Genomic DNA, 15,416 nt, shown 5'->3' on the forward strand with positions numbered 1-15,416 from the left:
TGGCACATTCTCATTGGTGCAATTTGGCGTATTATTATTGGTTGGACTGGTGGCCAGCCACAGGTTGACACGTGGCCCAGCCAGAGGTCGCCATGTGGCAGCACAGGGCCACAAAAATTATGGGTTGAGCTTCGGGAAACAACAGTGGGGGTTGAACCCACAACCACCAATGAACGAGCATAACCATACACCAACACGCCATAGCCAAAAGACTTAACCATATATGTTCGCGACGTTTATTTAAATTACATGAGCGCGCCATTTCGAGGGAGGGGCCAACCGACAAGGGTTGACCCTTGGTCACACCGCCACAACACGACCACCGATGGAAAGGAGCGGGGGACCGGTCAGCGGGGGCGGCCCATTGACCTTAGCCCTGGGCACGTGGTCCCCATGTGCCTGAATTTTTCAGATTTAAGGTGTTAGCAGACATTTATAATGTCTGATAAGTTCACCCGAAATTCGGCAAAAATGTCACTTCATTAGTGCGTTTTGGGGCAAAGTTGTAGGATGGTGACGAATTTTGGGGAATTTATGGTGCTATTAGTAGAAAAATTGGAAAGGCCATAACTTCTTCAATTTTTTACCAAATCAGGAGCAGAAAGAGGCTACACAAGCATTTTTGGGCATTCTATAGCCATTGGAACATGTTTAAGAGATTTCTGAGCATTGTAAACTGATGTATTCACATTTTTTAGTATAATAGAAAGGGCCAAGCCATTGGAAGCTGGACCAAGGAGGCGTAACCCAAGAGGGGTGAACTCCTTCATCTTGTGCTACTGTGATACTATTTATGGTGATGTTTATGTCGGTTATATGCTGATGTTCAGTCATTTGTTTATGTTAATTTGCACATAAAAATTACATAAAAACACTCAAAACTCATGTTTTAAATTTACAAATAATCTCATGAATCCTTAAGCACATTTAACATAATCTGAAAGGAATTTAGTACAACAAACTAATTATCCTAATTAGATCAGTAGAGGAGCCTCCAAGTTTTGGTCGGGGTGGTCGAACCGCCGACATCTCGAGTTGGGAGGGCTTCCAAGGCTCGTGGTGGCTCGCTTGCAGATCATGGGGTGGAGCGACGCATAGAGCTGGCGCGGACAGACGGGGAAAGGCGCGACAGCCTGGGCGTGGGGAAACTACAGAGCGTCACTGTTGTTTGGACAATTGTCGAGATTTGATCCAGTCTGTACTGAACTGCCTGGAAACTTCAGAGAGGGCTTGGTAGGAAGAACATGCATAGCTCATTACTACGTTGAACAAGATGCATTACTTTCAATGTCATGTACGAGAGCAGATCATGGTGGTATGGCGTGGTCAAAATCTGTTATCTGAGAAGGTGGAGAAGCTGGAGTCATGGATGACTCACTTCGAAGAGCATGTACAATGTTCCTTTCGTCGTCCTCCTCCTCTAGGGACTGCTCCAGACAATCCTGCTTCTATTACTTTACTTGTTTTATGTGTTTTCTAGTGCTTTTGGCCTCCAAAGTTGTGGACTATCTCTAACTGTTCTTCTGTTTCTTTGTCATATGCTGATCGCAATAGTCAACAAACCTAATTGGGGTGAGACTACCTGCATTTTGCTACTGATATACTTCTTTTTTGATGGATGAATAAAATTTCGGCTTAAAAAAAATATAAAAACTTGAACCATCTCCTAAATTTTATTTTTTACTCATTAATAATTAATTATAAAAGCTCATTTATAGAATGATAACAATATATTAATTATATATTTTTAATTTGATAAATACACAATAAACATATTAATTATATAATTCTATAAATATATTATATATTTATAAATTTTTTAATAAATATATTATGTATATATATTTGTTATTATAATGATATTTAAAAATAAAAGTGCAATTTAATTGTTTTAAATTTTAATTTTTTTATTAAAATTTTGAAAAATTATCGTTATTCGAAATGTATTTTTAAATAAATAAATATTTTTTTCAAATAAATAAATATAACTTATTATTTCCGTACATCTTTATTAAAAATAAATAAATTTAATAAAGATGCATGGGAATAATAGGTTTAAGGTATTTTTGTTTTTATAATTTAAATGTTTTTCTTTATTTATTTATATATATATATATAAACTTAAAAAAATATGAATTTTGTTTTATAATTTAATAAATAAATGAGGATTAAAATAAATAAATAAATCCCGATATAATATCGTTACAATGCATCCATACACTTCGCATCATCCGTTCGGCAAACTTTTTGCTTCCCTATGACATTTGTACTTCCCGTTATAGACTATTGCATTATGCTTCATTGGCATTTACAAGATAACCCTTGATTTAAGTATATGACCTCATTTTTCAAAAACCCACAAGTAAAAACCAAATTACCTACTAACCTTCCTACGGCTCTATATATAATTCCCTAGCATCCATTGCAAGTAATTCACGCCTTTGTCGTGCATCCTCTCCAGCGCTAGCGGTATTGTAGGCAACTCACGGAACTTTGTGGGCAGCATTGTCAGCCTCTTATCAAACGCAAACTCCCTTAGAGGTAAGCAGAAATAAATCCAAATTTCTCAGATTGTTGTCTGAAACTCTCATCGGCATTTGTTGTTTGAAACTGTAATCAAGTTTTTTGGCTTGGAATATCTTGAATTTGAACATTTGAAACCCTAGTTACCCTAAGGATTCACATGGCGGACCAAGAAAACCAGAACATCGAGGCCTTGGAAGCCGAAAGCAATGAAGAATCCATGGCGTATTGGTGTTATCAGTGTAACAAAGAGGTTTCCCTGGAACCCCATGAAGAAGAATCTGAGATGGTTTGCAGCGAGTGCCGGCATGGATTTGTGGAGGCCATGGCCACTGCTCAGAGAGCTCAGCATGATCGGATGGCTAACAATGCCAGGCCGAGGCGCCAGAGACATGCTAGGGTTGAAAGGACCGCGGACAGCTCCTATCAACGGCAGGTGCTTAGGGTTTTGAGGTTATTTTCACGGGCCGCCCAAGCGGGAAGCCGAGCTGGGAATGAGAATCAGGGTCGGCTGAGTTCTGGTGACCGGTCACAAGGTGATGATGGGTTAGATTCAGGGCACCCACATGCCGATTCAGGTGATAATCAGCCAGATTCTAGTAGCCGACAAGTGGCAACTGAGCATAATCCGCCAAATTCAGACCACCCACAGGCTGCCGATGCACCGGAGACTGACGACAATGTGTTGATTGATGCCAATGAGTTTCTGGATGATGAGGAAGAGGATGCGGATGGTGACAATGTTCTGAATATTGAATTGGATGCATGGGATTCATTTGAGGAGGACGATGAGGACGAGGACGAGGACGAAGAGGAAGAGGAGAATGATGCCTGGGAAGAGGTGGATGCAGGGGATGCCAGAGAAGACCAAGGTGAGCAGCGTGGTAACGAGGAGCCTGATCTGAATTCTGAAGAAAACACTGCGGCAAGCAATGATGCCGGAGAGAGGAGACCGACTTCAAGAAGAAGGGATGTTCTTCGGTTGCGAATAAGGGATTGGAATTCGCAGTCTGGGGGTGCGGTGCTTGAAACTTCAAGAGGAAGCTTGGATTGGAATGAGATAATGCAAGGCCTCGAGGACAATACGATTGAATTGAGAGTGAGTCTTCCTGAAGAGGATACTTATGTGGGCAATCCAGAGGATTATGTTGATGAGGCTGGATATGAAATTTTGCTGCAGAATTTTGCTGAAAATGACGATACTCATAGAGGAGCTCCCCCAGCTGCAAAGTCTGTAATAGAGGGTTTGCCTGCGGTTGTAATATGTCAGGATGAAATCGAAAGTGGTGCTGCATTGTGTGCAATTTGTAAGGATGTGATTCCTTTAGGGGAGTCAGGAAAGAAACTGCCCTGCCAGCATCTTTATCATGGTGATTGTCTTATACCTTGGTTAAATTCTCGGAATTCATGCCCGATATGTAGATATGAGCTGCCTACTGATGATGCGGATTATGAGGATCAGAAGAAGCAGCGCACTATGGTGCGTTCTACGACTATCAACCCTGGGATGAACTCACCTGCAGAAGGAGGCCTCTCCTAGGTTGAAGGTATGAATGGAAGATGTGAAGTTTGTGGACACAAGTGTGGTTTTCCTGTCATTTACAATTGCCTCAATTGTTTTTGACAAGTTTATTTCCGATTAATGGAAGCACTGAAAATAAAGCAAAGCTGATGTTTCAGACAATGAGAAGTGTTGGACATTGCATGCTGCATTACCTGTGATTTATCGTATTCTCAAATTCCTTTTTCAAAACATTTTTTTAGCTGGATTTTATAGTTCAATCCTATCCAGGTATTCAAAAAATGTTTGCGGCATATGTCCTGTAATGCTAACCTAGTGCTCTATATATCCAAGATCTGACGGCATGTGATCAAAATAGTTAATCTGATTTGAGGCTCATGGTTGACTGCCATAGTGGTGGGTATAGTTGCAGTGGTTGGGGTTTATCTGAAACGTTTGTAAATGACTGTTCATTCATTGGTATTGTAGAATCTCCTTTTTTATGCTGTGTTATATTGCAGATATAAGTTCATGAAGTTGAAATTCTGTAAAAATTTGACTCTCAGAGAATAAATCAGATCCTCTTTGTAAATAACTTTCATGGTTCCTATCACAGCAATATAAATGAATTAAGGCTCGACTTTAATAATATGGACAAATTTTATGTGGTAGCCTACAATATGGTGTCCATGAGTTATTTTGCTCCACTTGTTTGGCGGGGCTGGGGTATTTTAACAGGTTGTGTTGACAGAAAAATGAGTAACAACTATTTAATCGCCTGTTTCACAGACTTCTGTTAAGCCATTTTGTCAAGGTAAGTTGAATTGAATCTAAATAATTTGTATCACCTTTTCTTCCTTCTTGAAGTGCCTGCTGACATGTTTCAAGATCCACAGTTGTTTATCATAATTTTTTGCTTACATATATTTAACTTGATTTAATTGTATATAAGATTCTTTGCAAAAAGACTCTGAGATAACTAATCAGCACAGTTGGATGGTGGTTGATGGTAATTGGTACTGACTCTAAAAAATATATTCTGTTCTGACGTTTTTGTGCATTTGTCTCTTTTCTGGAACTTATTAGTTATTACTGCACTTAACACAATGTGAGATGCCATTTTTTTGAGTTCTTCCTAAAGGATTTTTCATTGACTTAGGATGAATCTTTGGCTTGTGTCGTTTTGAGGAGATCTATTTTTTTTACAGTTCGATTAATGAATGTTCATGGTCAACATTTTTTCCATTGTCAGAGACTGTTTACGCTAAACAGTATTCCCAACCGATTTATGCTTTTATTATAATATTATGAACATGTAAATATATCCGCCTTACAAGGAAATAAGTAAAATATGTATTTCTCAAGTTCTGATTATATATATATATATGTTTGACAAGTAACAAAAATTGTATACAAGATTTTTCATGAAACCCTGCGTTCAGTTCTATACTCTTACGTATGTATCAGATTACCAAAGCTTGGTTGTCTTAACCGTACAGAGTATAAAAGAATTGAATACAGGGCTTCATGAAAAATCTTGAATACAATGGATCAAATCTGCGGAAACCTGAATAAAGTAATACAATAGGTAACCTTTCTGGTCCTCTGAGATTTTCTTTTCCATGGAAAAGGTTGCATACAGTGAATCGAACCTGTGAAAACCTGAATAAAGTAATATACTAGGTAACTTATCTGGTTTGGCCTCTTGGATTTTCTTCGCTCCTGTTGAAATATGGCTTTTCTTTCTGGTTTATCATCGTATTGGTTTGTATTGTTTTTCATGTTTGGAAACGTATATTAGAATCTGCCTGGAGCATTACAATGCATGGTTTAGTTTCCTACTTATATTTATCTGCCTTTGTTATGATTTGTGTATTAGGTTATGCTTAGAGCAGTACATTTTGAAATTCAGTTTTGCATGGGCATCATGGTATGTTGTTTTGACTCTCGTGGTGTTCTCAAGCTTGCAAGATTTGATTTCTTATTTTTCTGTTTGGATAATGACGACATCTGTATTAACCTTTTCCTATTTGGTAGGAGGAGCTTATCACATGTTTCGATGTTATGATGCTCGTGGGCATGTTGACGATTGCCCATATACAGTTATACTGTATTGACTCTTGATTCGTTCTATCAGACTTGAAATACTTCCAGCGCTAGGATGCGTTCTTTGCATACACAATGGCACTTGATTATGATGATTAAGATATTGAACTGGCGTTGTTTATCGTGGTGTCAATTTCTCCCGGACAGCCAAAAATTATTTGAATATAAATCATTTGAATCTGTCCATTTTTTGGGAAAAAATCTGACAGTGCTTGAATCATGTTTTTATGGTATAAATGGATTTGACACCATTAAAAAAAACCATTAAAAAAAACCATTAAAAATCTCTGGGGCATCCAAAATCTTGAAGTTTGACAGCTGTAACTCGGATTTCCAAAAATTTCTACCAGATTTTTTCAAAATCATGCTAGAATTTCCACTGTTTTAAACCAAAAACTACACCTCATTAGACTACTGCTATGATGGTACATTTCTTGTCCAGACCCGTACATTTCTTGCCCGGACCCTAGTAGTCAAACATTCTACACAATGTTTCACTGTTACATAGTTGTTCCCACTCTTAACTGTATCCTGTTGCGGGTTGCTTTTACATAAATGATTCTGCTTTATTGGCATTTGGATTTAAATTTTGCATAGCTTTTGATGGGGATTCGTACTGTAGGAGATGTCTTTAGGAAATTTGAACCACCTTACCTATCAGTCTCCTCCGATGTCTGTACAGAGCGGAAGAGGATTAGAGCAAAAATGCTGTATTAATTTTTAAGGCATCTCGTATTGTAACTCTGGGCATAAGTGTTCTCTCAAGTTTTCTGTTAAGACTACCTTTAGGATGTGTTTTCATTCTGCCATAATGTTGTCATGTTCTGGACGTTTTGTCCGAATCTGTACTACACCAAGTTCTAAATGGAATACTGTTGGGGGATGATTCTACTATCCGATTATTGGATTACTATTATAACTGCATTGTGGCCACTAGTACGTCAGAGTGTGAGTAACAGAGTGTCCATAATATTGATTTCGGATGAGATTCCATTAAATTTTTCTGTTTTAAAGAGAATTTGAAGCACGATCTTGATGCAAGGCGAAGGGAATCAGGCTCAGTTGAGTAAAGCAATGTCCATGATTTTCATGTCATTATACGTCACTAAATTTTATTATTGTGATTTGGTGCTTAATTATGTTAGATATAAATGCACAGAATTTAAACTTTACTTGCCCATGAGTTTAAATCTCAAGCCTTTATTTATATATTTATCTAAAAAATAGTCCCGAGGGTTAGCTTAATTGGTAGAGCACCTTAGTAATTGGTAGAGCACTTTAGTAATGGGAAGTCATGGTCAATTCTCCTTGATACCCCGATACCCTCGGGGTTAGGCTCAGCTGATAAACCGGTGAGATGTGATCCTTTGGGTGAATTTTGCCTACATATTTCCATATATATATATATCCAAGGAACACGACATTGAAAAATGTGAAAGGCAACTGCCAACTTAAATAATTTGGCTCTGCTTCTTGTTAGAGATATGTAGCTATTGTGCTGTGAATAAGGATAAGATCTTATAATTCATCATCAGCTTCATTCCCTGTTCTTTTTCACTTGCTAATGGTTAGGCAACCACTGGATTGAAGCTTCAGAGGAGACCAACCTATGCGAGGCCCTGTATAACATCCTATGAACGGAATACTTGATCGATGTATACTCATTGTATATACCGTACAGGGAACCAAATATACAGTATGGGATCAGCTTTAGAATAGCCTACGTTATAGAAGTGTGGAATAAGCTTCAGAGGGGCCTACATTATAGAGTGTGGAATATAAGCTTTAGAGGGCCCTAGAGTATGGAGCACGCTTCAGAGGGCCCTATATGATGACCTTTTGATAATAATATATCATCAGGAGAATGGATTGAGTGACCCTAGAGTATGGATTAAGCCTCGGAGGGTCCTGTAACATACCCTGTATGATATATCGCCAACAGAATTATTTGAATGACACACACTCATCATCAGTACGTGTCCGAAAGCGAAAACTGGTTTTGTACTTTCTTGTAATTGTAACGTCCATTGTTAGATCACTCTCATATCCTTTCGTTTGCACGTTATCATCACTAATGGATTTCTCTGGGAAGCAATCTCTATTATTAGATCTCGTATCTTGAAAGTCTACGTCATAAATTATTCGTTTATGTTAAAGTTCGTCTATGTTAAAGCATCATTATTGCTACATGTGTGACGGATTCATTTGAAAGATGGATCTATTCAGCATTGAGTGAGATCAGGTACGATTTCTTTTTAGTCATAAATTATTATTCTACGTTAAAGTATCAATGTCATTGCCATATAAGGCGATTATTATATGTGAGGTATCCATTTTAAATAGCCCAAGTCTAAATAGATTGTTTTTGGAGTAAGGCACCTAAAATTATGAAGTTTGACAGCTTTTACATGGATTTACAAAAATCCCTGCCAGATTTTTTTAAAATATGGCCGGAATTTCCATAACTCTGAGGGCAAAAAAGCATAATCATTAGACTACGACATTGTTTTTTTCTCGAAAATCATGGAAAATTTAGCAAGATTTTTATAAAGTCTGGCAGATTTTTGTAAATCCAGGTCACAATTGTCAAACTTCAAGAATTTGGGTGCGTGAATCCATCTCCATGATCAAAAACACGATTCAAACACCGTTAGTGCAAAATTTTTAGAATTTTTTTGCTTGAATTTCAGCCACTTTTACAATCCAAACAATTCCTCATCAATATTCTTTTTTTAAATTCAGTCCACTTTTGATTATCCAAAAGATTCCTCATCAATATCCTTCTTTTAAATTCAATCCACTTTTCTTTTAAATTCAATCCACTTTTGACTATTCAGACCCTTCTTCATCAATATCTTATTTTTAAATATGGACTTATTAAGTATTCATTGCCATGAAAGGCAACCATTTTAAATATGGATTTATTAAGTAGGCTTCTTATTTTAAATATGGGTTTATTAAGTATTCATTGCCATTATTTTAAATATGTTTTTATGAAGTAATCAGATTTATCAAGTATTCCTAAATATTAGGGACAATTTTTAAGTTATTTAATATAAATTAATATAATATATATTTTTTATTTAATATTATTTTAATTTAATTTAATTTAATAAAAAAATTATTTAAAAAAATAATTAATTTAAATTTTATATCAATTAATAAAATTATTATTTCATTAAAATTATTATATATAACAAAGTTTTCTAATCTTTTCTTAATTTACAAGGATACACGTAAAATGAAAATTTGATGGATGCTTTATAAATCATTTATTTTATAATAATTATAAAATGTTTTAATCTTCACATGGAAATAAAATGAAAATTTGATATAAAAATATATTATGATATTAAAATAATTTATAATTATGATATATGCTAACAAAGTTTTCGAATCTTTACTTAATTTACAAGAATACTCATAAAATGAAAATTTGATAGATGCTTTATAATTTATAATATTTATAGAATGTTTTAATTTTCACAAATAAAATGAAATTTTGATATAAAAATATATTATTATGTTAAAATAGTTTATAATTATGGTGAGAGGTATGTTTATTTTGGAATAAAAAATTTAGAATTTTAATTTAATTATTAATACTTATTGTGTTGATAGTAGAGATTTAACTTTTATAAAATATTTTAGAATATTTTTAATAATATGCCCAATAAAAGATTGAGATTTATTTTTAAATTTGATTAAAAAATATCATATGAAATGAAATATGATTTTTTTAGTCATGTAGTTTTGATAAGCCACAGTATTATAACAAAACCTATTTACATATCAAGAATCTCTATGGTAAAGTAGAGGTAACTTTCCATAATTAAGAATTATGTTCCATGTTTTTTGTTTTGTTTAAATGTATATATATTTAATTTATATTATTATTATTATTATTTTAATTAATAATAATAATTTAAAATAAGGTTATAATTTAATTAGTTTTTATAGTTATTATTTTTTAATTTTTAGCAACTTGAAATGTATCATGAAATGATGAAGTGAGTATGGAGTGATGTCTCTCAAGCCATTTAGTTTATATGGTTGTATTAGTATTATATGTAATTTAAATTTTATAAACATTAATAATTATTTATTTCTATATATCTGATTAAAATTATTATAGAATATTAATTATAAAAAATAAATGATAAAAATAAATAATTATTCTTATTATTTTTTTTTACAGAAACGGATATGGATTTATATTAGATATTGGCCAAAATGCCTTTCATCGGTTACAATAGATCGGGCATAGCCCTTGAATTTTCTTCCACTAACTGATCATAGGCCCCAAAATTTGGAGATCCACGTATTTTACTCGAGACTAGAGAATCTATCTCCGTTAATTTTCCTATCTTAAATGTACAAACAAACTGATTCAGAATAATGCAGTAAAACATAAATCTATTTTATGGTATGGAGTCCCACTCCTCAATTCCGTCTTTCAAGAGAGAGCCAACGGGAAGTGGCACTGCCCTGTTGGCTTCCAAATCAGCATCTTTGTTGTTCCCCCTCAATACATGAAGGAAATTTGCAGTCTGGAAAGATTTCACCAGAATTCTGATTCTTGAAATCACTCTTGCCAATCTAAGATCTGCAGGAGAAGAATCCTCCAATAAGACTTTAATTATGGACTGAGAATCTCCTATAATATTAACATCTGATAGACCAGAGGCCTTTGCTTGCTTGAGACCTTGAAGAAGTGCCAAGGCTTCTGCTTGAATGCTGGTGGATTTTCCTAATCCCCAAGCGAACTTAGTCACAATTCTGCCCTCCTTATTCTTTATAACTCCTCCTGCCCCAGCCAATCCGGGGTTGCCTTTCGCTGCCCCATCAAAGAACAGAGTGTATCTGGCTTGCCTGATGAGCAAATCAGATAGTTCATTCTCCTTCCCTCTGAATTGCCACTCTTTTGTATCCTTGTGTTGCCTTGTTCCTTTAGAGAATTGGAGATCCAAAGAGGCACCCCAGTCTAAGTCTTGCTGGCTTAGGTTCGAGTCCGACAAATGCTCCCCCAGACTTTCTTTACATAGACTTTTTATTTTGATGACGGTGAACTGCGGATTTAAGCTTTCATCTCTAAAGACTCTTCTATTTCTCTTCAGCCAAATTTGCCAGCAGATAAATTTCGGCAAGGAGAGCCATGCAGCTTTGAAACTTTCATTTTTTGGGAGCGTTTCTGGGTAGAAGTTTCGCCAGTTTGCAAATAAGTCAGAGATAGACGTAGGTAAGATGAATTCTGTTTTCCAATGACTCAAGAGGTTCTGCCAGATTTATTTTGAGAATTTGCAGTCCAAGATAATGTGTTAGGCGTTCTCTTCACTGTCACAACACAAGTGGCATCGTGAGGGACCTTGGAATCCTTTCTTCTTTAATCTGTCTTCTGTTAAAATTCCTTTGTGGCATAACAACCAACAAAATGAGTCAACTTTTGGCATGGTTTTGTAAGTCCAGAGCCCCTTCCACACAACAGAGTCTGGAGGGACGTGAGGACGATCTTGGAGGCTTTTATACCCCTGCGCAACAATATACAGCCTTGGGGCGACTCCCCAACCACGGGGTCCTTCCTTCCAATGCGTAGAGGCGCCTTACCATTCAGCAGAGTGAGAAGGAGATCACGTTCTTGTATCAGCTCTGGAGGAACATGCTGAAGTCTCCATCGCAGCCAGTTGCTGCCAACCCACAGCGAGATGTCCCAAAGAGAAACGCAACCTGCTCTTTCCAGCCACGGTCATAGCACTTGCAGAGAACTGTAGCTTGATAATGGGGGATGCATCATGATGTTGTCGTCTTGTTAGGCCCCTATACTACTAGTGTAACCCCTTATTGTTATTAGTACAACCTCCTTATTATATTGATGTACCCATGTAGTGCCCATATTGTTACTATTGTGCCCCATAGAAGCCCACTATTGTTATTATTGTGCCCTTGCATTATTATTGTTATGTTGGCTCTGATTATATTATGACCCCTTAGACTCTTATATATAGAAAGGAGGTCTTTTCATTTGTATCATCCAAGAATTGTTCATTTGTGTAATGTAAAGGAGGTTGCCCTCTTGAAGAGGCTTATTTCTTAGGCGTTCATCTATCTTTTCTATCTTTTTGTGAGCTGGTTTCATAACATTTGGTATCAGAGCTTTGGATTCTAGGGTTTCGCTACTCCAAATAGGTCATCGTGGCATTGTTGCTATAAAATTTTTTTTTGCGACGTTTTAGAAGCTAAAAAAAAAAACCCACTTGAGGAAAAATCGCGCTGAACCTCGGGTCCGAATTTCAGAGCTTTTCGCACTATATTTGCGGAGATATGATCTGAGGAAGTTGGTCTTTTTGCAGACTCTTGAATTACATTCCAAACAGGTGACCTGGGGAAAATCGTCATAACTTTCTCTCTGAGCATCGGATTGAAATTTCGTAAGAAGGTACAGAAAGAGGATGAACTGTAGTTTCTTGTATATATTTTTCAGAGCCAAAGGTCGAAACAGTGACACGTGGCATGTCGTAAAAGTTCGCTTTACTGAACTAGTCTATAATCAGATCACTGTGGGAGATTTGGCAAAACTCTTCCTTGGAGAATCCAATTTGGATCAGGCTGGTGGCATTGGAAGAGGACACAAAGAGCTACTTCAGGTCGCAATTTTAGAAATTAAAGATCTGAAAGTACAGAGTTACAGTGGTTTCAAGATCAAGCTCCTAAAATCAAGAAAAAACAAGATGAGGAAGTTTGATGGCAAGGATCCGGTAAATTGGATACTTCAGATGGAGCAATATTTTGATCTACATGGTGTACCACTGTTACAAAAGGTATGTATCGCATCTTCATATTTAGAACCGGATCAATTTTTATGGTATGAAGGGCTTTGTTTTCATAAACAACTTGTTACGTGGTCAATCTTTACGGAGGAAATGATAGCACATTATGAGGATACAAAAAGTAACACCTTCTTTAGAGCGGCACCACAACAATCGGAAAGAGTAAAAATGATTTGTTACATAGTGGAAAATAAAATTATGGAAACAAGGAAGTCTACCCCTCACAACTATGAAGATGGAAGTGTTGTTTCTTCTAGCCTCCCACAACCTACAAGGGTTACACCACAACAATTGGAAGAAAAAAGAGAAAAAGGGCTTTGGTACAATTGTGATAGCAAATGCACTAAAGGTCATAAGTGTGCTAAGAAGAAATTACTTTACATAGAGTATGAAGAGAAGGAAGAAAATGATCAAAAAACATCAAAAGAAGAGGATATATGCCAGGACCCAACCCCAGAGAAAGGAGAAATGAATCAGACAATATCTTGTAAAGAATTGGCAAGAATTACCACTCCTCAAACTCTCAAGATAGAAGGACATATCAAGAACAAAAAGGTGCAAGAAGTGAAAGATCACATCGAGAAAGAAGAAATGAATCCAACCATATCTTGTAATTCATTGGTTGGAATTACCACTCATCAAACTATCAAGATAGAAGGGCATATCAAGAAGAAAAATGTTCAAGAACTGAAAGATCACATCAAGCATCAAGAAATGAATCTGACCATATCTTGTAAAGGATTGGAAGAAATTACCACTCCTCAAACTCTAAAGATAAAAGGACATATCAAGAAAAAAAAGGTTCAAGCAGTGAAAGATCACATCGAGCATCAACAACAAGTTCACCAACTTTTAAAGGATAACGCCACTTTGGTGCAAAATCGAATGAAGCAACAGGTAGATCAACATCGTACTGAAAAATGTTTTGATGTAGGTGATTGGGTATTTTTACTGTTACATCTCAAGCAAGCTATTTATGAGAAGGAAATGTTGGCAATACTACATGCACTTAAGAAATGACGACCTTACCGAATGGGAAGACACTTCAAGGTAAAAATGGATCATGATAGTCTTAAATACTTTTTAGAACAACTATTATCTTTAGAAAAACAACAAAAATGTGTCATAAATATGTTGGGTTATGACTTTGACATCATCTATAGAAAATGGAAGCAAAATTTTGTTGCAGATGCACTCTCAAGAAAGGATGAGGATGTGGAAGCATTGTTTTGTGCTATTTCTGTTATCCAACTAGATTGGATAAATGAAGCAAGGGATGAATGGAAGAAGGACGAAGAACTATGGCCACTTATTCAAAAGTTGCAAAAGATCCCAATTCAAACAATATTGCCAGAAATTGAAGAGAAATGAAAAATCATATTGGAACCTGAAGCAGTCATAGAAACAAGAACCCGACAGCTACGAAATCGATCAATTTCAGAATATCTCATCAAGTGGAAGAACTTACCCGCTAAAGATTCCACATGGGAGGACAAGAATTTTATACAGAAGCATCAAAAACTACTCAAGCATTGAGGACAACACTTTTTGAAGGAGAGGGGCATGTTAGGCCCCTATACTACTAGTGTAACCCCTTATTGTTATTAGTACAACCCCTTTATTATATTGATGTACCCATCTAGTTCCCATATTGTTACTATTGTGCCCCATAGAAGCCCACTATTGTTATTATTGTGCCCTTACATTATTATTGTTATGTCGTCTCTGATTATATTATGACCCCTTAGACTCCTATATATAGAAAGGAGGTCTTTTCATTTGTATCATCCAAGAATTGTTCATTTGTGTAATGTAAAGGAGGTTGCCCCTCGAAGAGGCTTATTTCTAAGGCGTTCATCTATCTTTTCTATCTTTTTGTGAGCTGGTTTCATAACACGTCCCATATTCTGACTTCTTTGTCGTTGTCAGGTATCCAATACGCCCCGTCTCTGATTAAAGGAGTTGCTTTGTGACAGAGTTTGATCAATTGCGATCCTGAGGTGGGCAGTGAGGATTCTAGGCATCTTTTCCGCTTCCCCATGAAATACTTCCTCCATAAAGCTCTTTGCGCCCATCCTGGATGAGGACCAATGATTCTCCATAAAATCTTGGCTCCCATCGTTGTGTTTTGGAGGCTGAGATTTTTGAAATTTAGGCCTCCTTCATTCTGAGGCTTACGAATTTTCTCCCAGCTTACCAAAGGGATTTTCCTGTCATTGAGATTGCCACCTTTCCAGAAGAATTTGCGTATGAAGGCTTCCATTTTCTTGATGATGCCAATGGGAGCAAGGATTACAGAGAATTGAAAGATGGGGAGACTACTGAGAATAGATTTGATGAGGACAGATTTGCCAGCAAGGTTTAACCATGAGAATCCCCATGCTTGAATTTTAGCCTTGAATTTATCCAATAGAGGGATCCAATCTCTGTAGTAAGCTAGTTTTCGAAAGATAGGAAGGCCC

General features: G+C 36.3%; 1 protein-coding gene across 1 annotated transcript; it reads left to right on the top strand.

Annotated features, from left to right (window-relative positions):
* The first annotated feature begins 2,386 nt into the window (after positions 1-2,386).
* On the top strand, positions 2,387-4,537 carry LOC149216739 (uncharacterized). Its single transcript, XM_089392832.1, has 2 exons — positions 2,387-2,541; positions 2,667-4,537. The coding sequence occupies exon 2, from the start codon at positions 2,684-2,686 to the stop codon at positions 4,061-4,063; it is 1,380 nt and encodes a 459-aa protein (XP_089248958.1). The 5' UTR covers positions 2,387-2,541; positions 2,667-2,683; the 3' UTR covers positions 4,064-4,537.
* The last annotated feature ends 10,879 nt before the right edge of the window (positions 4,538-15,416 follow it).

Source organism: Pinus tabuliformis, chromosome 1_1, assembly GCF_031772625.1.
Source record: "Pinus tabuliformis cultivar Carrire ecotype Pingquan chromosome 1_1, CPIR1, whole genome shotgun sequence".
Classification (NCBI taxonomy): domain Eukaryota; kingdom Viridiplantae; phylum Streptophyta; class Pinopsida; order Pinales; family Pinaceae; genus Pinus; species Pinus tabuliformis.